The 27,429-nt window shown below is 50.3% G+C and overlaps 1 protein-coding gene and 1 pseudogene across 1 annotated transcript; one reads left to right on the top strand and one right to left on the bottom strand.

Moving 5' to 3' along the window:
• Positions 1–506: 506 nt before the first annotated feature.
• On the bottom strand, positions 507–27,429 carry LOC144164809 (uncharacterized). Its single transcript, XM_077695073.1, has 3 exons — positions 27,290–27,429; positions 8,226–8,511; positions 507–685 (listed from the first exon to the last, which is right to left on the bottom strand). Exons 1-3 carry the CDS (start codon positions 27,314–27,316, stop codon positions 507–509), a joined length of 492 nt encoding a protein of 163 aa, XP_077551199.1. The 5' UTR covers positions 27,317–27,429.
• Positions 14,741–16,649, top strand: LOC144165011 (uncharacterized; annotated as a pseudogene).

Here is a 27,429-nt window from a genome sequence, read left to right as displayed (position 1 = left end):
CCCACTGCCGAGATATCAGCAAAACGGGTTGTAGCACGCTTCCAAAATTTCACTGCGGAGGCCTGCGAGGATGACAAGAAACTACTCCGCTCTCGTTGTAGGGTCGAAGTTTTGCTTCACTAGCAACAAATTTTTCACCGAGAATGCAGTGCAATCCCGCCTAAAATTCATTGGCAATGCGGCATTGCCTCCTTGGAAGTAGTCGATTAAGACCGTAGCTCGGTGTCGTCAAGCTCCTGGTTGGTTAGGTCGCTTACCCTTACGAAGCAGAGAAATTCTAAGGAAAGTTTGACATCCACCTAAATGACGCAATACGGCTGCAAAGTAAAGCTATAAAGCTTTCCCAGAAACTTTGCAGTTGAAAAAATTCGTCCTGGTGCAGAATTTTTTTTTCAACTGCAAAGTTTCTGATGAAGCTGTATAGCTTTCTTTGCAACCGCATGGCTGCATTTACGTGAATGTCAAAGTTTCCTTCGCAGAAACTTACTCCACCTTTGGGATTTTCCCTAAATCTGGTCGATGCTGAGAAATGAGGCGCCTTTGCCAAAGTCTGGTGCCGGTGGGTGCACAGGAGCGGCCGACCGGCAGTCGGCATCCGAATGTGTCCTGGTCAATTTGTAAACGATGGTCAGGTCATATTCCTGCGGGTGCGGGCTCCATCGTCCCGAAAGGTCCTTCAGATATGCTAGCCAGCAAAACTTATGATGGTCTGTTAGCACCTTAAGTGGCCTCCCATAGACATACGGGCGAAACTTAGAATTGCCTCATATTATTATGCAAGGCAATCGCCACGGTGGCTCAGTGGCTAAGGCGTTGTGCTGCTCAGCACGAGGAAGCGGGTTCGATTCCCCGCTGCTCCGACCGCTTTTCTGATGGAGACGAAAACAAAAACGACCGTGTGTTCCAGATTTTGCCGGACGTTAAAGATCCCGATGTGTTCAAAATTAATTCGGCGCCCTCCCCTACTACACGCCTCATTGCCTGCGTTGCGTGGGCGTGTTAAACCCTACTATCAATCAATCATAATATGCAAGGTATTTTTTTTCAGAGGCCACACATTTCCTTTTCTATTTTGATAGAATGCGCCTGGCATGAGCAGTAGTAGTAGTAATACCCTCGGTTACAGCTTAAGAACAACAATGAAAGTTCCCCCTTGCGCCTCTTCCCCTCAGCCGGCTGCTACTCCGCACGGCGCCAGAAGTTCCTTACTGAGAGTAATTGCAGAGAGTATTTCTCGCACGTAATCTGTTTTTAATGTCCTTCAGTGACTGCTAAAAGACTATGCGGGGAAAAGAAAACGATGTTACGCATTAAGCGCAATCTCGCTTTAAAACGTGCGCGCGTGTTGAATCCAGGTTCATTGCTTGCGGGGAGTGATACACTGCGTTAGTAATTGCCTTTCTTAACTTCCACCCGGGTATAGTAGAGAGTTCCTTTACTGGTCATCATCATTATTATCAGCCGCAGCCTATCGGCGCCCACTGCAAAGCAAAGGCCTCTCCCATTGATCTCCAACTATCCCGGTCCTCTCCTAGCTGCCACGGATTCATCCCCGCAAAGTTCTTCATTTCATCTTCCCGACTTACTCTCTGCGGCCCTCTGCTACGCTTGCCTTCTCTAGGGATTCACTCTGATCCCCTCAACGACCAACGGTTATCTTGCATTCGCGTGGCATTCTCTGCCCACACCCATTTCTTCTTCTTAATGTCTTCTTATATGTCCTTAATACGGGCTTCTTTCCTGAACCACTCCGCTCTCTTCTTGCCCCTTAATGTTACACCTATCATATTCCGCTCCATTGCTGGCTGAGTCCTCGTCAATTTAAGTTGAACCCTCATTGTGAGCCTCCACGTTTCTGCCCCATAGGTGAGTACCGGTAAGATGTAGCTGTCAAGCTCTTTCATTTTCAGTGACAATGGTAGGATTCCATTCATTTTCTGATACTGCACGTCATCCCATTCTTATCCTTCTAATTATCTGCGTATCATGGTTGGGATGTGGGGTCACTACTAGGCCTAAGTAGATATAGTCTCTAAGTTACATTCCTCGCTACTCTGGTCACACGCGGTGCTCTAGTTCTAGTTTTCTGTATATTAATTTTCAGGCCTACGATTCGACTATGCTTGTCCAGTGCGGTAATCATGCTTTGCAATTCGTACCCCAGTTACTGAACAAAGCAACATCAGCGAATGTGAGGTCACTCATGTCATCATCATCATCATCATCACAGCCTATCTACGCCCCCTGCAGGGCAAAGGCCTCTCCCATTATTCTCCAATTACCTCGGTCCTGTGCCAACTGTGACCAATTTATCCCCGCAAACTTCTTGATCTCATCTGCCCATCTAACTTTCTGCCGCCCCCTGCAGCGCTTGCTTCTCTAGGGATCCACTCTGTTACTCTTAATGACCAGCGGTTATCTTGCCTTCGCATTACACGCCCTGCCCACGTCCATTTCTTCTTCTTAATTTCTACTAATATGTCTTTAACCCCAGTTTGCGCCCTGACCCACTCCGCTCTCTTCTTGTCCCTTAATGTTACACCTATCATTTTCCGCTGCATTGCCCGCTGAGTCGTTCTCAATTTAAGTTGAACCCTCTTGGTGAGCCTCCAAGTTTCTGCCCCGTAGGTGAGTACCGGTAAGATGCAGCTGTCATACACTTTCTTCTTCAGTGACAATGGTAGGCTGCTATTCATTATCTGAGAATGTCTGCCATATGCACACCACCCTATTCTGATCCTTCTAATTATCTCTGCCTCATGGTTGGGATCTGGGGTCACAACTTCGCCTAAGTAGATATATTCGCTTACCATTTCCACTGCCTCGCCACCTATCTCAAACTGCTCTGCTGTCCCGAGGTTGTTGATCATTACTTTAGTTTTCTGCATATTAATTTTCAGGCCCACGGTTCTACTCATTTCGCCTAATGCGGAAAGCATGCTTTGCAATTCGTCTTCCCAGTTACTTAGCAAGGCAACGTCATCAGCAAATCTGAGGTTACTGAGGTATTCTCCATTAACCCTTACTCCCACCTGTTCCCAATCCAACGTCCTGAGTACTTCTTGTAAGCATGTTGTGAATAACATTGGAGAGATTGTGTCTCCTTGTCTGACACCCTTCCTAATAGGTATTTTACTGCTCTGCCTATGGAGGATGATGGTAGCTGTAGACCCATGGTAGATATCCTCTATTATTCTTACATAATGCTCATCTACCCCCTGGTTCCGTAATGCCTGAATGACTGTTAGGGTTTAGACCTAGTCATCATCATCATCATCATCATAATCATCACAGCCTATCTACGCCCACTGCAGGGCAAAGGCCTCTCCTATTATTCTCCAATTACCTCGGTCCTGTGCCAACTGTGAGCAATTTATCCCTGCAAACTTCTTGATCTCATCTGCCCATCTAACTTTCTGCCGCCCCCTGCAGCGCTTGCTTCTCTAGGGATCCACTCTGTTACCCTTAATGACCAGCGGTTATCTTGGCTTCGTTATCTCATAATCTATGAAGGCTATATGTAGGGGTTCAGTATACTCAGCGCACTTCTCTATCACCTGATTGATCGTGTGACTATGGTCCATTATTGAATAACCTTTACGGAACCCTGCTTGTTCTTTAGGGTGACTGAAATCTAAGGTTGCAGAGATTCGGTTAGCGATTACCTTGGTAAATACCTTGTAGACGACTGACAGTAAGCTGATCGGCGAGTAATTTTTAAAGTCCTTCATGTCGCCTTTCTTATGGATTAGGATGATGTTCGCGTTCTTCCAAGATTCCGGTACCATAGCGGTCATTAGGCAATGTGTATACAGGTTTGCCAGTTTTTCAAGTACAATTTCTCCTCCATCCTTTAAGAGGTCTGCTGTTATCTGATCCTCACCAGGTGCTTTGCCCGCTTTCATTTCTTTCAAAGCCTTCCTTACTTCTTCGGTCGTTACTGGTGGGATGTCTATCTCCTCTGAACTACTGTCTCGTTCGGCATTATCCTGTATGTCCCGGCTACTGTACAGATCCCTAAAGAACTCCTCGGCCCTATTTGTGATGACATTGCCTTGCTTATCCTTAAGTGCATACATCTGATTTTTCCCCACGCCAAGACGTCTCTTCACTGCTTTCAGGCTACCTCCGTTCTTTACAGCGTATTCGATCCTCTCCATATTATACTTCCGTATGTCAGCTGTCTTACGCCTATTGATTAACTTCGAGAGCTCGGCTAGTTCTATTCTGTCAGCTGCGGTAGAGATTCTCATGGTTTGCCGTTTTCTGATTAGATCTTTCGTCTCCTGTGAAGGTTTACCAGTATCCTGTCTAGCCATAGTGCTCCCGACTTCTACTGCACACTCCGTGATAATGCGTGTAAGGTTGTCGCTCGCTTCCTGTGTCGTAGGCTCGGCTTCCTCGTTAAGGGCGGAATATCGGTTCTGCAGCGCGATCCTGAATTCTTCTACTTTACGTCTTACTGTTAGCTCCGTCATCGGCTTCTTTCGTACTTGCTTGTTGCGGTCACTCCTCAAATCTAACCTAATTCGAAATCTTACCATACGGTGGTCACTACACCTTACCCTTCCGAGCACTTCCACATCCTGCACGACGCCAGGGTTATCGCATAATATGAAGTCTATTTCATTTTTGTGCTCCCCATTCGGGCTCCTCCAGGTCCACTTCCGACTCTCCCGTTTACAGAAGAAGGTATTCATTATGCGTAGGTTATTCCGTTCTGCAAACTCAACTATTCGGTCCCCCCTGCTATTTCTACAGCCCAGACCATAGTTCCCAACTGCCTTGTCTCCAGCCTGATTCTTGCCTACTTCAGCATTGAAGACCCCCATAACTACGGTATACTGTGTTTTTACTTTAGCCATTGCCGATTCCACATCTTCATAGAGGCGTTCCACTACTTGGTCGTCGTGGCTGGATGTGGGCGCGTAGCCCTGCACCAGCTTGAGCTTGTACCTCTTATTGAGCCTAATTACAAGACCTGCTGCCCTTTCGTTAATGCTATAATATTCGTCTATGTTGCCAGCTATGCTTTTATTGACTAGAAATCCCACTCCCAGTTCTCTTCTGTCCTCTAGACCATGGTAACATAGGACGTGTCCATTTTTCAGAACCGTAAAGGCTTCGCCTACCCTCCTAACCTCTCTAAGCCCTATTACATCCCATTTAAAGGGACACTGAAGTGATATGTAAACATTGCGGGATTACTTGCGCAAATTGTAGTCCGGAGTCCCCAGGCCATGTTTCGACCACTCTAGGCGCGTTTACGCGATTTTATTTAGTAGAAAAACTAATTCGAAAACGCTGTCCTCCTCTCTTTACGCTCGCCCATTTTCTGTGGCGTTTTCGTGTGACGTCAGGAGGGGATGAGCTGGCAATTGGCTGCGCCACGGCTGCGCTACTGCACGGCTCCCCGGCCGACAGAGCCAGTCGGCCCAGCGTTTCGTCCGGCGGCCGCCGGCGGGTCGTCGCAATCAAGGAGGTTAAAAAAAATTGCTTGGTCGCAATTCGTTCGCTTAGTTGAAACGAAGCCAGGACACGTTTGTGAATGGAAGAATGTGCCTTTCTTTACTTGGTTTGTTTGTACACTGTATCTAGCTCCAAGTCAAGGTCGCTTCACACAAGCGCTGCACATGCGACGCTTCGCTGACTGGTACGCCAGTAGGAAAATATAAGGCCTCTTGAAGGCGGGAGAAGAGTCAGCGAAGTCAATATAGGTACTAAGCAAATAAAATCAACTAATATTTTTACCGTTCAGCGTAAAACTAGGGCGCGGGAAGCACGTTTTTGCGCTGGGCGAACAAGCACAGCGGTCAGCAGCACGACTACGCATCTGCGAACGCTTTTCCGTCTACGAAATGCAATTGCTAGACGTGAGCTACTGTGGAAACTCGGGCGACGCTTACTGCACGATCGCAGTACAAGAAATATTCACCTAAGCGGCTTGAAATGCCAAAACTAAATAAAAGTGTAAACGGGTTGTACAATATATACCCTATATTAGCAAAGCATTGGCGTCCCGCTCCGTGGCCTGGCGGTCTGAGGCGCTAGGAATTCACGGCGAATGTTTTGCGAGTCACGAGTTCGAATCCCCGCGGGTACGTGCTTTTTTTTTTTTTGAAGTTAACTTTTTTGTTTTCCGCCGATGTTTTTTATATTGAGTTCACCTTTTTTGGGGCCGCAACGTTCATGGCTACACGAACTAGTTCACAAAACGCGCGCAGGCTGGCACTGGCGCGCTAGCGAGTTCTCGTTGGCGTGCTGTTGCCATAAGCACCAACTGCTTGCAGGCAGTGGGCACAGGCCAGAATGAACAGACCCTTGGCCTGGTGCGAACACGCTTTTTACGATACAGGCATGAGGGAGGCAAGCTCCAAATATGGGGGAAAAGCGCATGACATTTGGGCGTCTGCGGGTACGCGGAGGGCGTTCATGCACTGCGTAGGTCTCGGCTAGTGAATGCTACGACTACAAGCCGTCCTGGGAGGCTTATCTTGTGCATTTTACAGCCGACAACATGGCAGAAGCGCGGTACGATGATTACTGAGATATTGAGAATGCCCATCGAACAAAGCCATTGGTTATGTTTTACAGAACCGAAACCGAAACTTGTGTGATTGCTAACCTTGGGCATAGTCCAATCACGGCGCCCCTCCTCTCAACGTCACAGCCTTAGTTGGTGCGGCCGCCGCAAACCGCGCATGGTAGTTTTTCTTCTTTCGCGCTTTGTAAAATAATTACCGATTTGTCAACCGGATAAACGATGAAAAGTGTGCTAATTTGAGCCAGTCTACGCAGTGCAAGCAAAAACGGGAGCTTGACAAATTCACTTCAGTGTCCCTTTAATGCCCTCTAATTGCTCGAAAAACACCTCGAGACTTGCTTCGCTAGATAAGGTTCGCGCGTTAAACGTTGCCAGGTTCAGATTCCATTGGCGGCCTGTCCGGATCCAGGGACTTTTAGCACCCTCTGCTGCGTCACAGGTCTGACCGCCGCCGTGGTCAGTTGCTTCGCAGCCGCTGGGGACTGAGGGCTGAGGGTTAATTGGCGTATTCATGGGAGGTTGTGGCAGTTACTACACCAGGGTGGCCAATCCTGCTCTGGTGAGGGAGTGCATTGCCGGCAATGGTCGCCGAGGTCACGACGCACCCCAAGCCCCTTTGTGCAATTCAATCAATACGCGGATTTTTTTTAATCCGGTGGGAATTGTCCGGCACCGGGATTCGAACCACGGTCCTTCTGCACGCGAGGCGGGTGTTCTACCTCTACGCCATCGCTGCAGCGTCACTCGGGTATTTTTCATCAATTTTTAGACTCCTCTGATCCCAATGTAATGTTCTGAATGCCTTTTACAAACAGCCCGGGAATAACATTGGAGAGATTGTGTGTCCTAGTATGACGCCCTTTCTTATAGGTATTTTACTTCTCCCCTTATGTAGGACGATGGTAGCTGTGGACCTATTGTTGATATCTTCTAGTATTCTTACTTAATGCTTGTATACACCCTTATCCGGCAATACCTGAATCACTGCTGAGATTTCGACAGAGTCAAATGCATTCTCATAATCTATGAAGGCTATGTATAGGGGCTGGGTATACTCAGCGCATTTCTCTATTACCTGATTGATCGTGTGAATGTGATCGACTGTAGATAAGCCTTTACGGAACCCTAATTTTTCATTAGGTTTGCTAAAATCTAAGGTGACAGCAATTCTGTTAGCGATTACCTTGGTAAGTACCTTGTAGACGACTAAAAGTAAGCTGATCGGAATGTAGTTTTTCAAGTTCTTCATGTCACCTTGCTGATGAATTGGGATGATCACACAATGAAGACACGAATAAAAGCTTGATAATTTTCCTTCCCTGTCCCTTATTAACTCCCCAAATGTGTAAGCAATGTGTGCAGGTACGGAAGATCTCATCAGTGGTGGCAGTTTGTAGCCATTTTACCTGAATATACTTCGTATTCAGGTACGTAGTTAGGGTTAGCGCTTGTCTTTGTCCAGTTCATCCCCTCTAAGCCTTTTCGCCCTAGAAATTGGTACCAGGTAGTTAGGAAGACGATTTTTCTTACAAGAAGAAACTGTAAAGCACAAATAAGCGCGGAATTAGTTTTTCTGAAGTCGTAGGGGAACAGGCGAAGGGGGCTGAGGATTCCCCGAAGCCCCCTCTAAGAATGCATATGGCCAGCTTCGCTGCACGTGAGACACGTAATGATAACTTGCCAGACAGGTTGAAGAAGCCCCCGTAAATGGAGAGCGGCAGTGAGGCCTCTCCGCGGGAGACGCCGAAGGTGGAAAGGGTGGCGTTGAAGAAGAGTCCGGCACAGCGGAAGAATCCCGACGAAATCATGTTCACCAGGAAGCACACCACGGCCACCATCCAGCTGAGCGGGCCGTCCGGCTGCGGCATCACGTTCCTCCCTGCAGCACCGCCAGCTGCTGTCTTCTCTTCATCGGCGGCAGTCTGTCCTCCGCTGCCGCTCGTGAAGCAGCCGCTAGCCCGACCCTCCTGAAAAAGCAAGTGCTAGGCCATTTCAACATGACCAATGTGCGCTACCAAACAGCATATCTCCCCAAAATTGCCCCTCTCTGCGTAGGTGCATATTTCCCAGGAACCCATCCCGATTGCGTACACCATGGCATGTTCCAAATATATTTTAGCTACCTCTCAGTCAAGAGCGCCATTTTAGGATTGCGGCTACGGTAAGTGCGCACTGTAACAAAGTCTGCCCGATTTGTTACACAAGTTTTGGCTCTCTTCCAACTGAACGCGGATGTTTTAAACGCGGCCGTCTGTCTCGGCTACCTAACAGCAAAACTTTCGCCTGTCTGCAACTCGTTTCAACCAACTGGCCAAAAACACTTGAAACAAGAGATATATACAGGAGAGACCTCTCCAAACTACAAAAACTGCTGGAATGACTGATAAATATATACATTATTCAGCGAAAACAAACCTCGTGCATAGTCGAAGCGTATTATCTGTATGCAAGCAGGAGTGCTGTCGTTCTTTTAACTGAAACTATGCGGTAATGGTAATTCTTCGGGAACAAAATCACAAAAACACCACCACAAAAACGGTGTAGAGTAAAGACGAGGTAAAAGCACACAATGAATCAAAACATGACGCCCATCACTTTCAAAGTACAACACAATCAAAAGCTTATTTTGAAAACACTGCCCCGACTGAGAATACAAGAAGGAGCGCTAAACAAACTCCTTATGCATGCACACGAATGCATTGTAGAAAAAGATGATGCCTCGCCTCCTTCGTGATCATCATCATCAACATCACCATCTTCAAATAAAGCCCTCATCGGAACGAGTCTGGACGGTTCGTCTCTTTTTGCACATGCACTTTCGCGTGCATGCACCAGGCGGTTCTGTAGTGTTTCTTTTTGTAAACTCAGTCACCGCACTGTTTTGAAAATTACCTAGTAGCGACTGCACTCGAAACAAGCTCTACTTCACAAAAACAAACGTTCCAACCTATGGCGCAAAACAGTCTCGAATTAGCCAGGAAGCTCAACTAAACTGAACAAACCCTCACTGCGTTCATAGTGGCAGGTGTGCGATGAAGGGGGGGCTGTTACATGGTCGACTCCGACGAAATTTGCAGCGGGACAAGCAGGTGCGCCGTGGCTAGTTTTCTGCTTCGTTCTCTCGGAGTCACGGAGGATTATTTTATGCAATACATTGCCAAAATGTGGCTGGCTAGCTGGCAGCTGGCGTCATGATAAATACCCTTAACGGAAACAGCACCACCCCATTCGCACACGCACACACAAGAAGATAGAGGCACGGCCGCATGCACGCAGACATTCACGAATCCATCATCATGAATTCCTTCTCATTTACCAGAGGATGTGGTAATACCCAAAATTCTCCAGTAATCCCTGTAACCGAGCTGATGGTGCCGTGGTGCGACAGTGAAACACAGCCGTCGCTTCTACGTGACCGTAACGTCAGGCACCGAGCCTACAGAAATCCGTCGTTACCGGCACTAAAGCGTTGTTCGACTCCTGCCGCCTGCTCGTTCACCTGGTGGCAGCGGAAAACAGCTAGCATGACGACATCGCCTGTATTGCAGGCAACGCTCCTGATGCCTCTGAAGCCCCTCGACACATCGCGAGACTCTTGGCTCGGGTGGACTACATGCAAAAGGGAGTTCGATATCTGTTTTTCGCGGCTACTAGCTGAACGAGTAACTGAAGGAAGCGCATGTGGTGACGCTTTTAGTGACCATTGGTAAAAGGGCAGAAAAGTAGAGGCTTCGTTCCCTTTTGAGCCTATATAGGACGCAAGTGATGTAAACCTCATAATACTAAATTACGAAGGCTTCTACAAGCGAGCGAAGAACATCGTACCATGGGTCTTGCTTCGGCTCCCGAGAACAAAAATTGGAATAAATCTTCAATGACTGGCTTTTAGAACTGAGAATACCAGCAAAACACTGCAAATTCGGGGAATTCGCAGAGCGCATGCTGCCTTACCACAACGTACCCGGTATTAGGACACGCGCATGTTCTTTACGTTCTTACCAAAACGTAGTCGAAATCTGTCGCATTCAATTAAAACCACGGAAAACAGCAATTTTGGCATGTACGCGGCAACATTGAATACGCTGAAACGGTAGCCGTAAGCGCGTAGGACAGAGGGACAAAACCATGTAGCCAACGCGATTACAAAGTTCACCGCAACGGCCGCTGCCCACCGAAAGGAAAAGCATAAGAAAATGTGGAGGATTTAGTATTTAGCTCAAGGAAGCAAGCACTCGTCGTTCTCGCGGAGCGAATATTCAATCATAAAAAGGTAAGAGACTGGCATGTTGAAGCAAGGGCAGATTTTTTTCTTGACTATTCAACTGTGCGCGCACTCGCTAATGACCAGTGGGCCGCGGCAGTTTGCATTGAAGGCCGGCCGATGGACAGCGAGTTTGATACCGGGCAAACTAAATCGCTATTTCGAAGCAAGATTTTTTGTCTCTTCTGAGCATAGAGTTTCTTAGTTACTATACTAGAGAGTAAACTACGCCTGGGCATTTATGTCGCTTTGGGGGTTATGGGAAGAGCGTTAGGACAATTGGATTCTTATGCAGTTTTTGGGATTTCCTTTCTTCACTATGCATTAACACATCTACGAGCTACGAGAAAGCCGAAATCCTCTCTGTTCTGTAATAGCCGTGCTCAGTGAAAAGGCAGGCAGTGCCTGCTCGTACCTGACATTGGTCATGCCGGTGTCGAAGGTATGACTGAGAGGGTAATATGCCGCCGCGAAAGTTGTAGTTGACGGAGAAAAACTAACAAAACGTACTACGACGAAAAAAAGGTACGACAGATACGGGCGCCTGTATCTGTCCCATCTTGTCTTCTTCAGCGACTATTTAACGCCACGTTTTCTTTTTTCTGCAAGTATGAACCAACGCGCTCAGCCACAAGTTTCTTTGAACTGTAGCTGACGGCTGGTGCACCGGTTCACACAAAGAATATGCTTTCATAGGTTTGCTCAAAAAGCTTTCCAAGCTCTTCAAACAACTTACTATCTGAAATAAGGATAAAATAATAAAGTAATAGTCTACAATTATTTTCCCCTAAATATTATCACTCTGGTTAACGTTTGACGCACAACAGCGCAATAATTGATCTGAAGACCAAGTCGATAACTTTTTCCTCCGATAATTCCATGACGCCGGAACCGAACCCCCACAACCGTGGAGCTGTAAGGATCGCTGATGATCATGTCACCCTGCCACCCCGCGCAAGCTTGGTGATCACCGTCTACTGTGAAGGTGCTACTCCTGACGTCGACGCCAGCGTGGAGAGTGAACAAAGGTTGCTTCTCGACCGCTGTGTGTCTGTCGCAAGAGGCATTGCGGCGTTTTAGCAACGCAAATCCCATGTTTTGGTCGCCAGTTTCACCGAGGGCGCTGTAATTGCGTTCCTCGAAGAAACGCAACAAGCAAATGACGTGATCGCAGTCGCCGACTTTGAACGCGCACCCGAAGATACCTTCAAGCTTCTGCACCCCTTCGACGTGAACCCGGCGCTGCCGCAAGAAGAAATAAACAAGTTATCGGCTTTGCTGCGTCGCTACAGCGAGTGTTTCTCGTCGAACTCAAAGTTACGTCAGACACCTCTGGCGAAGCACCGGATAATAGCCGAAGATGGAGCCAGACCTACCCGACAGTCACCGCACCACGTCTCTTCACACCAGCGCGAAGCCATCCGGACTGAAGACGACGACATGCTCAGCGACATATACAGCCATTGAAAAGTCGGTGGGCTGGGCCGGTCGTACTCGTGAAGAAAAAAGACCGCACTTTAATGTTCTACGTTGAATATTGAAGACTTAACAAAATCACCAAATAGGACGTGTACCCCCTGCCACATATCGACGACGCCCTCTGCCACCTCTACCACGCGAAGTACATCTCATTGGTGGATCTGAAGACCGCCTACTGGCAAATTGAAGTGGACGTGAGAGAGCAAGAGAAGACTGCGTTTATAACCCCGGACGGTCTATACGAGTTCAAGGTAATATCGTTTCGGCTGTGCGCGGCGCCAGCAACGTTTCAAGGAGTCATGGACACTGTGCTATCTGGCCTGAAGTGGCACACCTGCCTCGAATACCTCGACAACGTTGTGGTATTCGCCCGGACTTTCGATGAACACCTTGCAAGGTTGGAGTCTGTACTCTGTACTCATGGCTATTCGCTCGTAGGGTTAACGCTGAAGCCTGAAACGTGCCGCTGGCTTACGAGGAACTCAGGTTTTTGGGCCATGTCATCAACGCCGCGGGAGTCCGGCCTGACCCGGCGAAAACTTCAGCCATAGCGAACTTCCCAAGATCAAAAGATAAAAAGGGCGTGCGAAATTTTCTAGGACTGTGCACATACTACCGGTGCTTCGTCGCAAACTTTGCGCGCATTGCAGAGCCACTCACGCGTTTGACGAAAGATAGCACCCCTTGGAGCTGGAAAAACGCCCAAGAAAAAGTATCCTGCGAGCTGCAACAATGCCTGCAAAGCCCGCCCGTTCTCGCGCATTTCGACGACAACGCTGAAACGGAAATGCACACGGACGCCAGTGATGTAGGCTTGGGTGCTGTCCTGGTCCAAAAGTAAAGCGGTTTCGAAAAACTGATCGGCTAAGCCAGCCGTGGTCTGTCCTAGGAAGAAAAAAACTACTGAGGCTCTGAGAGTGCCTCGCGATTATATGGGTCATTTCGATATTTTGCCCATACGTGTATGAATGACCGTTCAAGATTGTGACAGACCACCATGAGCTGTGTTGGCTCGCAATTTGAAGGACCCCTCTGGCCGTCTTGGTCGGTGGAGCTTCCGCCTGCAAGAGTTCGACGTTACAATCGTCTACAAATCCCCCAGGAAACGCTCCGACGCCCACGACCTGTCCCGCCCACCATCGACCAACCACCACAAGCCTCCGATGATGATAGCACGTTCTTCGGAGTCGTTACGGAGAGCGACCTAGTCGCCCAGCAGCGCGCCGACTCTGACTTCCGCGTCATGATCGACTACCTCGCAGGACGCAACGTCGCCGTGCTAGGGTGTTCAAACGGAACTTACGAGTACTCAGCCTGAAAAACTCCGTCCGCTAGAAGAATATGTTTAGCCTGGGAACGAGAACGACTTATCTGTTTGTCATTTCAAGGACCTTAGTGACTATATTTTGGAAGCGTGCCATGACGACCCGTTTTCCGGACATCATGGCACAGCTTGTACTATTGCAAAAATCAAGGCGAAGTACTTCTGGCTACGCCTTACATCCGACGTCATCCACTACGTTCGGAGTTGCGGGGACTGCAAGCGACAAAAAACCCCGCCGACAAGACCCGCCGGACTTCTGGAGCCGATCGCCGTCCCGTCGAGGCCATTTCAACAGATTGGAATGGACCTTTTAGGCCCGTTCCCTACGTCACGATCACAGATCAAGTGGATTGACGTAGCGACAGACTACATGACGCGCTACTGACAGACCGCCGCTTTTCCGAGGGGGACTGAACAAAAACTCCCTAAGGTCTTCATAAAACCAGGTAGTTGTGCTGCGACATGGAGCCCCTGAAGTCGTAATCACGGACAGCGGAATGACCTTCACTGCGGAGCTCATGCAAGGAATTTTACGCCACAGCAACACGAATCAGCGAAGAACGCCGGCGTACCACCCCACAGACGAACGGACTAATAGAACGCCTGAACAAGACAATCAAGGATATGCGGTCTATGTACGTCGTAGTTGAACATAAGACTTGGGATGAAGTCCTACGGTATGTCACTTTTGCGTAGAAGACGGCTATCCAGGAAACTACGCAGATGACGCCGTTCGAGCTTGTCTACGGAAGACGGCCGACCACGATGCTGGACGCCATGCGTCCGCACGTGGAAGACGACGACCTCACCGCCGACGTCCAAGGATACCTTCAGCATGCGGAGGAGGCCCACCTGCTAGCTCGAGTTCGCACAACGGACCAGCAGCTGGTGGATGCGAGACGCTAGAAACTCCGACGCCGAGGCTCCGAGTACCGCCCAGGGAATCGTGTGTGGGTGCCCCTAGCGGTGCCAGACCCACGGCGGTGCTGCGCTTGGGCTCCGCCGCTTTTCGGCTGGAACCACGGACAACTTCACTGTACGCCGTCAAGACCGACATCGATCGTTTCGTCAGCTCACAGGCAACACGTAGATACCAGCATCATCCAGGTGGGCCGATTTTTAACAACTTTACGGCCGACTATCGCCCGACCACGTTGGCGACGCCGTTAAGCCAAACGGCGACGCTGACGCCGGTTGCGTGGCACAGGCCTCCCGAGGCAACATGGCAACCTCTACGATCAACCAGCGTGGATACGACCCGCATGCCATGGCGTGGGACACGGTTCCGATTTCCGAGACGCCAAATTCTGCTTTTACACCGAGATTTCGGAGCCAAGCTCTCAACGACGCGGTAGCACGCCGCTCGCAAGCCAACGCCAAGAAGGCAGCGTCGGACGCCACCCCAGCGTCCGGCACGCCGGCAGACAAGACGCAGCCTCCCGCCTCCCGTGCCGCTGGACGCAAAGGCAAGCTCATCACCAAATGGAAGCCTCGGCCCTTCCCAAAACCGAATCCGGACGACTATGTAATAGTCGTCAAGCCACGTGAGTGCATCTCGCTGCATGAAGCTTTCTCCGAGAACTGGTACGGAACCGCGTTCAAGGCGTACCTCGGGCCCGAGCGAGCTGAGTCTTTGACAGTTCTTCCCTCGAGAGAGCAAAATCTGATCGTCATTCATACCCCGGACCCCGACACGGCGGACAAGGTTATCGGGGACTTCGCGGTGAACATCGAGCGCAGGCAGGTCCTGCTACACGGGTACCTACGACAAGATGGAGGCAATGTTTGCCACGGAGTCATCGTGGTCCGCAACACAGATACGACGGAGACACTTCGCGAGAGCGTGCGTTGGAGATCAGGCACCATCGTCGAGGTGCGTAAATTTGGAACATCGAACAAGGCGCGCGTGACCTTCGCTGGCCAGAAGAAGCCGCGCTTTGTTCGCTACGATTCAATATTGATCCCCGTCCAACCCTACTACCGAACGATTCCGGCCTGCGGCAAGTGCGGTGTCGTAGGCCATCGGATGGACGCTTGTCCCAACCCAAGACCGGATACGTGTGGCCTGTGTGGACAGCAGGTGCAGATTGTGGAAGAGGGAGTGCTGGCCCCTCATGACTGTGTACCAGTGTGCTCTGTGTGTGGCGGAGCGCACGCCACCAACTCACGAGCGTGTACGGCCAAGTACCGTATCTCCAATGCGGCCGCCCCAAAGGGCAGAAAATCCAGAATGGCGGCCAAGAAACGTCGCCAGCCTCAGACTCGCGATGAACCCGGTGAGCCACCGCGCCGGGACAATGTCAAGACGAACAAGCAAGCTCCCTCTACCGGAGCAGTCGGCAAGCAGCCGACGGTGCAGTCCTGCAGTGGTGGGGGTCAGGCCTGGGCCAACGCCGTCAAAAACGGAAAGCAGGTGAGCGGTACGGGCGGGGCTGCCTCCTCGTCCCCCCCTAATCTCCCCTCTTCGGTGTGCAGAACCGAGCAAAATATTTTGAGCAACCTGCAGGCACAAATTGAAACGTTGCAAAAAAAGATTAGCAGCAGCCGAGGCAAAACAGACCCAATCAGTCTGCCCTCCTCCTCCCCCCGCAGTAGAGGCAATGGAGAGTGAGACTGGCGCAGCGGCGAAGGACGCGCTAGCCGCTCTTGAGGCTCGTATGAGCGCCCTTGAAGCCCGTATGGACAGTGTGATAAATGGTCTCCAAAATCAAATCTCAACTCTCGTAGAAGCCGCGATCGGGAAAATGACAGAGGCCATCCCCACGCTCATAGCACAACAAGTCACGCGTTCCAACAAACGAGCCGGCCTAATTAAGGACGTGTCCGACCGGTACCCCAAAACTTCTCGACGACAGATTGATCTTGATGATGATGACAGCTGCTCCCTAGTGGGAATGGAGGACAATCTTCACCCCGCTAGTGCTGGCTCGGGAGCGCCGCTATCACAATCACTCGTTGACCTCACCGACCATGGCGGGCAGCCCTAAAATTCGGAAATACGCGCGATCCAATTCGGCCACCCCCATTCAAATCACCCAGTGGAACTGTCGGGGCTTTAAGTCCCGCACAAAGCCGGCCGACTTCCGACTTTTCCTCAATACGTTTGAAAACCTTCCTGCTGTGGTAGCCCTTCAAGAGCCAGGCAGTGGTGCCACGCTCACAAACTATACTACGTTTCAGCAAGACCCCTTATCCTGCATCTGCGTGCATAAAAATTACACGGCCAACTTAGTTGACCTTGACCTTAAGCCAAAATTATCGTACGTGATGGTAACACTCCTTCCGCTGCGCAAACAGGACCCGCCACTACACGTGCTAAACATCTATTGCTCGCCGAGACTAGCCAACATTACATTCGCAGACCTTTTTAGCCGTGCTTTAAAGGCAGCGGGAAAGGACCCCCTGGTGATTGTGGGCGATTTTAACGCCCCCAGCGCACTTTGGGGATATGTGCGTGAAGAGCGGCGTGGACGTAAGTTGGCGGAACTTATGTCCACGCTGGGCCTAACTCTTCACACCGACCGCGTGGGTAATTCCGTGACCCGGGACACATGTCCGGACCTTACGCTCACAAAAAACATCCAATATGCAGATTGGGTCAACACCGAGGAGACCCTCGGCAGCGACCACTGCATACTCAACACCACCATTCGCACCCGTCCCTTGGCAAGAGCTTTCGCAGAGGCAAAATTACCCGATTGGACTAAATTTAGACAATCATACACTAACTCCACCCCCATTAAGGAGCAAGGGTACCACGCTTGGTCCCAGCAATTGGTTTCGACCCTTCGCTCCACAGAAACCCACATTAAACTCTCGGATGCGACTCCGGAGGTGGATAACTACCTCCTCCACATTTGGGCTGCTCGGCACAGCCTCGTCCGCCGGTGGCGCCGACAAAAACACAACCGAAAACTGAAAATTCGCATCGCCGAGCTCACCCAGCGGGCGGCGGAGTACGCGGCTCGCCGACTCTAACTGGGTGGACCGATGCAACACGGCCGCGCGACAAATGTCCAGTAGGAGTACCTGGCGCCTCTTCCGCGCCTTGATCGATCCCACCCAAACTCGAACAGAGACACAAAAGCATCTCCAACGAGCGATTCACAGCTTCGATGGGGACACCGCAAAATTGGCATGCAAACTGCGAGACCAATACCTAAGCACACAGCAGGACCCCCGAGGGTCCGCGTACTCGTATGCAGGTAACGAGAACGCGGAGCTGGATCAACCGTTCCAGCTATACGACCTAAAGGCGGCCCTAGCAAAAATGAGGCGAGGAACGGCACCAGGACGTGATCACATTACAGTGAAACTACTTGCCAATCTTCCCGACTCTGCATACACTATGCTCCTTGCTTACTTCAACTCTATTTGGCTAGGGGAAACACCCCTCCCGATTGATTGGAAGACCGCCCTGGTCACCTTCATACCCAAAGCGGGCAAAGCCATTAACACGGACAACCTGCGCCCCATCTCTCTTACTTCTTGTGTGGGAAAATTAATGGAGGCGAAAGTGCGCGACAGGCTGTCCGAGTTTTTGGAGAACAAAAATGTATTTGCAGACACCATGTTCGGGTTCCGCCCACACCGGTCCGCGCAGGATGTCTTACTCCAGCTCGATCGTGAGATCCTCAATCCCGTCGAGTACCCTTTCAGTGACAAAGTTGTGCTCGCTTTGGATTTGAAGGGGGCCTTTGATAACGTGACTCACGAAATTATTCTAACACATCTCTCACAAGTGGACTGTGGCCAAAATGCCTTTAACTACATTAAACAATTCTTCACTGACCGACAATCATATATTCGAATTCAGGATATGGAACACGGCCCGTACCAATTAGGCACGCGAGGGACCCCGCAGGGAGCAGTCCTCTCGCCCCTCCTATTCAATCTGGCAATGATAAGGCTCCCTGCTCAGCTGACGAAAGTCGAAGGCATCCGGCATGCGCTATATGCCGACGACATCACCATCTGGGCGTCACACGGTTCATCAGGAGACATGGAGGCCAACCTGCAGCAAGCGGCGGACGTCGTGGACGACTACGCCCGTCGTTGTGGCCTTCAGTGCTCCCCGTCCAAACCGGAATTCGTGCACATACGCCCCTCACCAAAGTGCACCACCAAAATCAACCTGTCCCTTCACAGCGGACTCATACCCGAACGCGAGGAGATCAGAGTGCTGGGGCTCTTCATTCATAAGCATCGCAGAGCAGACACAACATTGGCCAAATTGCGTAAAGTGGGGGACCAGGTGGGCCGGATGATTCGCCGGGTTTCCAATAAGCACGGGGGGTTACGATGCAAAGATGCCTTGCGGCTGGCGCATGCATTCGTAACCAGCCGAGTCCTGTACTCGGCTCCATACCTCCACTTACGCAGGTTTGACGAGAATGTACTCGAGGTCATTCTCCGTAAAATCTACAAGCGCGCTCTCGACCTTCCGCTCCACACCTCCAACCAGCGCCTTCTAGGCCTGGGAATGGTGAACACATTTAAGGAGCTGCGTGAGGCGCACTTGACAAATCAATACACAAGACTCTCTAAAACGCCGTCGGGTTGCCGCCTTCTTGCCCGACTACACATCCATCACCCAATACATACGGAAAAGCGCGTGCAAATTCCCGACGTCTGGCGATACGCCTTGCATGTGCGTTCTCTTCCAGCCAATATGACGTGAGATGACCACAGTGGCCGACGCGTCGCGCGGGCAGAAGCATTGGCTCGCCACTATGGTCGAAAAAAAGGAGTCTTTTACGTAGACGCCTCCGGCCCGCACCACGGGGGTTGGTACACGGCCGTGGTCGTCCACCAAAACACGGCAGTGAACGGACTCACGTTCCGCGCACACAATATTACACACGCGGAGGAGATTGCCATCGCGCTAGCCGCCGCAGATCAGGACTCGCGGGTCATTATCACCGACTCAAGGGGTGCCTGCCGCAATATCGAACAGGGGTGCATTCCGTACTTTGCTTACAAAATTCTGCAAAACAGTAACTACCTGGGTGCCCCGCGAATCGAACGATCATATGGGCTCCGGCTCACATGGGCCTTGAGGGTAACGAGGTGGCTGACGCCGCTGCCCGCGCGCTCACTCTCCGGGCATCATCCTCATCTCCCACCGATCCGGACCTAGAACCTACTCCCGCTTGCACCTTTAAGGAGGTCACACAGTTTTATCAATCCGGCCATTCCGTCTATCCCAAGCCCTGTAGGGGTCTCACGAAGGCGGAGGAGCGCATCCTCCTTCGCCTTTATACGAAAACTCTCTTGTGCCCGGCAATCTTAAAACACTTCGACCCCGCTTGCACGGGGAAGTGCCCGCACTGTGAGGAAGATTCCTCTGACATTTTCCACATGGTGTGGGCGTGCCAAAAAACCCCAAACCTACCCCCTCTACCCAACCCTTCCCGGGAGGACTGGGAGGCAGCCCTGCTCGGCTGCTCTGACCTGACGGCCCAACGGGCCCTGGTCGGGCGGGCCCGGGCCGCGGCCGACGCCATTGGGCTCCCGTAAGGGGGAGCCCACCTAGTCTTTGTACGGGGCGGCCCCTTAAGGACCGCTCCCACCCTCCCTGTACAAACTTCTGTAAATAAATGTTTTTCAGTCAGTCAGTGTGTGGGTTTGGACTCGCATCCGACGACGTGGGCTCAGTGAGAAGCTTCTACGACGGTGCTTCGGACCCTACCAGATTCTACATCGTGTTGGCCACCTTACCTACGAGCTGATCCCCGATGGTGATTCCGGAACATCACGACAACGCACGCGGCGCGAAGTCGTCCACGTGGTTTGCTTAAAACCTTTCAACGCACGATGACGGACTTTTAAATGCAGAGCATTTCAGTAACTCACGATGTCACCCGCGTTGACGTCCGTAGTCGTAGTCCGCACCCATCCCCTTACACTATATATAAAAAAAATACTATCCGGCGCCTGGTTTCGATCCCTCGACCCTGCGGGCGGAACGCAATGTACATGGTGCTCTACCCACTGCGCCACAAAGCCGACACAGAATGGGAGGCTACGAACGCGCCTTATATCCTTTACTCATTCAAACTACGTCAAGAAGCTGCTGATACAATGCATTCACTACCACCAACTCCCCAAACACTAAACGTTAACGCAATACACCCACCCCCTATGCGACGCATTTACTCGAGTCCCCTCGCGGGGAGATGGGCCCAATTTTTATTATTTATTTGTTCCCACTGTCGCTTATGTTAGCATCGGGTGAATGGGGGCGAGGGTAATGCCGCGAACCATGCACTGGGTTTGTTTATTTGTTTTGCTTTCGCCGCCCGGCTGCACCGGTCTGTGTTATCTATGCTGTCTGTGTGCCAAGGGAGGCGCGTATTCCGTTCTTTCTTTCTGTGCCGCATGTGTTATGTCTTGTGATAGGCAGAGCGTTCCGAACTAATGTGAACAGCCTAGAATAATCTTCGCTGATCTGCAGTGTTCTGGATACACTTCGACTATTTGATAAACCCTCGCGCCGAGTGATAAGTTCCCGCAGAGCAGATGCCGCGGCATTCGAATCGTCGACGCTCGACTTCGCATGTCACTTTGTTGACTGCTGCTTCGCCGCCTGTATTCTTTGAGTTGTTAGGGGAGCACAAGTTTGCTCCAATAAACTTGGTTTTCGTGAAGACAACTGCGTCGCATTTGGCCACGTGACAATATCTCCACTCGCCGTAATGGCTTCGATAGCTATCAGCCGCCCCGGGCTCAGTGTGCCGGTAGCTGCGCCGCTTCGACCGGGAAAGAGATGAGTTCGAAAGTTTGAATGTCATCACGATTTGTTATAAGCAACTGTGCAAACGAAGTGTCTGCGACCCGCGATCTCTAGATAGCCGCCACGTAAGCGCCGGTGCTTTTTGCAGTGCGCGGTGCCGCGTTCGCGTCGACTCGGGCGGCTCGATGCTCCCGTCAGGCTTCATGCTGCCTTTTTATTTTAAATCAAACCTCTACTACTCCCGCCGCGGATGCGCAAGTTCACGTTTTCATTGAGGACACACCCTCTGGGACACACCCCTTGAAGCGCATGACATGTCTTGCCTGACCCACTTTCGGCACTGCGCACAAGGCCCCGTTTTCACTCGTTCTGCTCAACTAGCGGCGGCGGCCGCGGAGAAAGTGGCCGATCAGCTGATCGGCAGGCGACCGCCCCCGAAGCGCCGCACGACTGCGCCGCTGGATCATCTCGGGCTACGTGACTCGCCTTGCGCCTAGTTCGCCTTAAATGAATGCGAGGCCGGGTCTCCTCGTGTGAGCGTTGCACGGGACCGAACGGCTTTGAGCTGTGGTCCGCAATGGAGCTACATCAAAGGTTAACCAAGCGAAATCAAGTCTCAACCAGACTAAGCCAAGCTTTTGCTTTGGATATGCGAGGTTAGCTGAGATACGCCGCAGCCAATGTTTCCTTCCTCGCTGCTGTTATGCCTCTTGAGAAATGCCTGGAAAGTGCGTTACCTCGGTCGCGGCGTCCGAAATCTACGGGTGGTGCTCGCCGATCTGGAATATCTCCGTCGCGTCAAACTGAAGAGGTGATCGCACCTGCACGCCGCCTTTCTCATGCTTTAAGGACTGTTTGGATTGGTTCCCCTTCGTGTGCGCCGTATATGCGCCTTCGTGCCGTAAGTATTCGTTGTAAAAGTAGGACGCTTTGAAAAATGTTCGGTACATCTCGATGCAGGTTCAATGGGTGACATAGCAGAGTATTGAGTGCACCGAAATAAGGTCGGTATAACCGATATATTGTTATATCTCGGATCGTCATAAGTGGGTTCGACCGTATATGCGACATGGTTGACATACATATTAAAGATGTTAACGATGCCACATACTTGAAGGCAGCTGTAGAGCATTCCGGCACAAAACTATTCCTTTGCGTATTTTACACTGTTCCCGGTTGTTTTTAAAGTGAAATCTTACTTAGTTGTACAGATGGCGTCCTCACAAAAATGTAATGTGCTTCCCCATAAATTGGTTGATCGGCCGAAACGCTCTGATAAGGCTTCCGGACATACGGTGCGTGTGTGAAACCGAGCTTCCATTGCGTTAGATTTGCTACTCGAAAATCCCTTAAAAGGATTGGTTCTAAATAAGACCATACAAGCATCGATCGTGAAGAAGGACTACAATAGTATGCCTTTATCTCAGTGACCACGTAACGGTGTATATTTACATCGCTCGTAGATACGTTTACTCAGCGTGAACAATCGTATCATGTCTTCGAAGTTCGTCTGCGATTCGGGACTTTGAAGGTCTGACAATATATCAGCGGATGTTGGACGCAGGTTCTAATGGAAAAAGCTCTCGCGCGTCTCTCAACTTTCTTTGGGAAGTTGAGTAGTGGTGTCTCCTCGTCGAGCAGACTAACCGCTCGTTCTTGAAGCTCTCCATTAGGTTGAGGATGCACTAGACTCAGTTACAACTCAAGAACAGCACCACCTCAAGTAGTGTATCACTCCGCCAAAGCGCCGGACCCGTGACGTCAGTGCGCGCGCGTTTTGAAAGGGGTTTGCTATGAATTCGTGATATCGTCTGCCTTGTCTCACGCAGTTGGATTGTCGTCACTGGAGTCGTTTATAAGCGTATTAAGTCCAAAAAATCACAGGAACGGCTCACGCCATGTTCAAAATATTCCCAGTACCGTCCAACTTGCGCTGCGCTGAGAAGCATCCGGCTACGGTGAGAGGGAACAGCGGCAACTTCCGGTGCCGTTCTCAAGTTGCCACCAATTATAGATTTTGCCGCGTCTTTCTTCGCAAGCCTTGGTGAACGAAACGTAGCTTTTCCTCACGGGCGATGGGCATGGGCAGATTGAGACTTCGTGGCAGCTTGTATCATACCTGCAAGTGTGCGCAGTAAGGGAACTCGCTGTACTGTTAACACTGACTACGACCAGCCAAAACACTTTTGTGCTTGCTCGGTTACGGCTTTGAAGCAGCAAATATGGAATATAAGCATATGCATTGCAAATTTTCGCAAATAGGCCTACACACTTCATCAAGGACGTGGAAAACACATGGCATGCGTGTATTGGGACCTTGTGCGTACACATGGTGCTGTCAGGGTGGTTTAGAAAAGAATTGTGCACTAAGAATTGTGCTAGCCCTGTCCAGGGGCGTGCGTGTCAGTGCTCATGTGGGTGCGTGTGTGTGCTCCTGCACGCACGTACACACGCACGCAGGATTTTCTTCAGTGCCTCCTTTGTGAACATAAAATGCAGAGTTGATTTCTTCGAGAATTTAGACTGCCCATACATCACAGCCGTTTTCCTGGCGGCTAGCATTGGAAACTACAAATGAGCTCAAATATTCTGATTCAGTCATGTGTGCCTAGAATACAGCTCACAGCAGTAGCCTGTGACCGAATTGCGAACAGCCGTGCCGAAAAGTCAACCTCTTTCATCGTGTGAAAGCGCGCCCCAAAAGAAACAAGGCAACCAGACAATTAAGTGACCATCATGGCTGATTTAATAACAGAAAAAGCGTATGACAGTCTTTTGTGTTTCTTTTGCACAAATACGACGTGCGAGGCATACAGTGTCTGAACACGACCGCCCACCGCGCAGCGGATTGTTGTCATTGTAATTGATTTGATCAAAACATATCAATACACAGCCGTCCAAGACAAATAACGCGCTAAAACCTCGGATCCTGTGTACCTGTGAAGCTCGTATGAGTACGTGGTTCTTTAGAAAGTGATCGCATTCGTGCCTGCAGTGCTTGTGACCGACACAGGTAGAATAAAAACGACACCATTTTTCCAGTCTAGTTAGCTGGGCGGAATCCACCATAGAGTTTCTCACCCCCTTACCTAGAGTGCAATTTGGCGCTAGTGCCTGCGTGACAATGCGAAAGCTCTCCATGTCTCGATGGGCGCCGCCATAACCGCTAGTCCCGCCAGAAGTTCGGCGTGGCTTGGCTACGCAAATGAAGGTTTTGTTTAAAATACCACGAAAATTGCCGTGATTGATAAATTTTAATTAGTGTAAAACTGCTGTGTTACAATGCTTAGTTTAAGAAATATTATGGGCGTCAGAATAAAAAGAGCACGAGTGCTCATGCCACCTGATACCATACCATATATACATATCTACACATGCTGTCCCATGTATACACGTAAATTATTACACACTCCAAACTAGATGCTGTATTCTTAGTTTTTTGTAATATTCAGCTGAAAATCAATTATTTAGGTGGCCATAATTTCTGTTCATGCTTCCTCTGAATACTGCCATATTATCGTCTGCCACGCTTTTGGCCGGCGAAGCAAATGCAACAGCTAGAGATGCAAAATAGATTTGGTCGCGTTGTATTTATTTGTTTTGTGCAAACAGATACAAATAAAACTCTAGGCCAAGCGTATTACCGCAAGTAATTTTTCAAGCATGCGGGCCAAGCATTATGAAATTTCAATAGTGCTTGAAATGGCAAATAAATACTGGCTTGCCGAGTCGCCATGTCTGTTGCCTCATTGCGCCTGTCAGTGCATACTTCAAAGAGTAACCACTAGCAGCGACGGCGACGAGCGACGTCAAAATCGTAAATGAATGGGTACAGCGAATGCATAGTGGCATGCATCGTGTGAGCGACAGCGGTGGCCGCCGGGACCCTAGCTCGCTTTTTGCGGGCCAAAGAGAATTGCCCGCAATTGTATTGTCGCTTTTGTCACTGTATTGTCGCTGTATTGTCACTGTATTGTCACTGTCGCTGTATACACTGTCGCTGTATATTGTCACTGTATTGTCGCTGCCGCCCACAAGCGGGCGGCAGCGACAATACAGTGAACTGTAGCGACGAGCGGCGACGACGGGGGATATTGGCGGCAGTGTAGTCATTTTTTTTCGCTCGACGCTATCACTCACACTATCGGTTTGTTGTAGTATTGAGTTACGGTTCCGCATCGCTTGTCGCCGTCGCTGTAGGTGGTCATCCTTTCGAGCTTGAGAAACTGCAAACTAGGCCACAGCCTGGTTGACATTTCTGTCTTTCCGTTACTTCCATTCTTTTCTTTTCCGCTAACGAGACCACATTATCTCAAGGCTAATCTCGTTGTTATTGAGACATATATATGTGATAGCCAATGAATGTCAGAAAGTTGCATGCCAAAAACGGAAAATCATGCCGAAAGCAGAAATAAAACAAACACTTCAGAGCCGCCAAATGCAATCGGTATCCCTTTGCACTAGCCACTTGCTGCCAACCCGATTCTCCCGGTACCCACAATTCCCATGGCGGCGTGCAATTTCAGGGACATTTTTCCCCCCCGGCAATATTGAGAACCTCCATCGGATACGCACTGATCTAATTCGTTCGAATGAAGCTTGTGATGTCACCGTCAGTTACTGGGAGCGTGGTATGACTACGGTCTCATTCACGCACTCACTGGTACACTGTATACGGTCGTATCACAATCGGGGTGCGCATGAACATATACAATTTCTCCGGGAACATTGTGCGGCTTTAGCTCTAAACAACTCATTATACGGCCCCTACCTGAGATGCGGGGAGCGGACACTGTGCCTTGGGCAAATCGCGGACGCACTTGGGTCGATAACCGTGTTTGCAGGCAGCTGCGCTGCAGCGTAGGCGTTTCGTGAGACGAGCAGCTTTCTCTCGCAACTTCGGCTCCGTGCTTCGGTGAAGGTGCGGAATTCTCAAGGGAAAGTGCAGCATCACCACGCAGTGTCACTGCGGTTATTCATCTCTGTTACCGCCTCGGCCGGGGCTCGGGTGGTGACGATGCAGAAGGTGAACGCGGGGGCCTCTTGTTTTTCGGCGAGATGGGGCGCATGCGCATACATAGCGGGCGCTGTCACGGCGGTTTTCAGTGTTGCCAAGAGCAGATATGGCTCACTGAGGTTATACGTGAATACCATCTATACGCCCTGGCTTGGTGGGTAGGAATAGTTTCCAGTGTCAAAGAAATGGCGGGCCTTATAAAAATGCGCCAACACAGCGAAAACCTTTTCACAGTATATTGATTATTTATCACAACGCAGGCGACTCAACAGAGCTGTAATCTGGCATACAATAAGCAAGGAAGGAAGCCACGAGATGTTCCACTATACCATAATTGAGCCACTTTAATAACGTTCAGGCCATTCCAAAATCCTTGGATGGGTTCCCGTCAGCCTTCTAACTACCTCCACTTATTTGCCCAAAACGAGTATTTAACGTAAACAAAATATCCGTATTCAATAAGAAAACTACAATAACTTTCTTTTCATGTCATTTTTGTTTGTGTCTGAGGGGAGAAGGGGCTAGCGTAAGGTTGGCGAAATCCCGAGGAATATTCCTGCTGTGCCTTCAAAGCTTCATCTGACTGAAAACATTACGTACCGGGAGGCGGTAGCCTGGCAACTAGAATGCGTAAAATAGGCGTCCAAATATACTTATCTCCAGCCGAACCCTTGTTTCTTATGCCAATCTGCGACACCGAAGAGTTTCCTAGAAGAATCCTTTGGGACAAAGGTTAGAGTGGCATTTGTTCGTCTGCCTGAGCTATCTCTGCGCGTACCATTCAGCGAGAAACCGGACTAAGCGCTCCAGTAACGTGCATGAACGAATGCATTGATAGCGAGCGGTGTGAAAGCGTGAGTGAACGATTACTTCGCGTCGATGGTTCGCTCTGCCGGCGAAAAAGAACAATGAAGGCGACCTTTACATACGGGCTTCCAGCTGGATCCCCTGCGCATAGCGCTGCTGTTCGGCGGAGACCCTGCTCTCGTCCGAGGCCGCCTGTGTGACTCGACGACCCTGCGCTCGAACAGGAGCCCGACGCCTTGAACCTCGTTTCAACTCGATATGA

Source organism: Haemaphysalis longicornis, unplaced genomic scaffold (genome assembly GCF_048455015.1).
Source record: "Haemaphysalis longicornis isolate Haplotype H1 unplaced genomic scaffold, Haemaphysalis longicornis Haplotype H1 scaffold_14, whole genome shotgun sequence".
In the NCBI taxonomy this organism is placed as follows: Eukaryota; Metazoa; Arthropoda; class Arachnida; order Ixodida; family Ixodidae; genus Haemaphysalis; species Haemaphysalis longicornis.
Note: the sequence above shows the minus strand (reverse complement) of the source record. Positions and strands in the feature narration are given on the sequence as shown.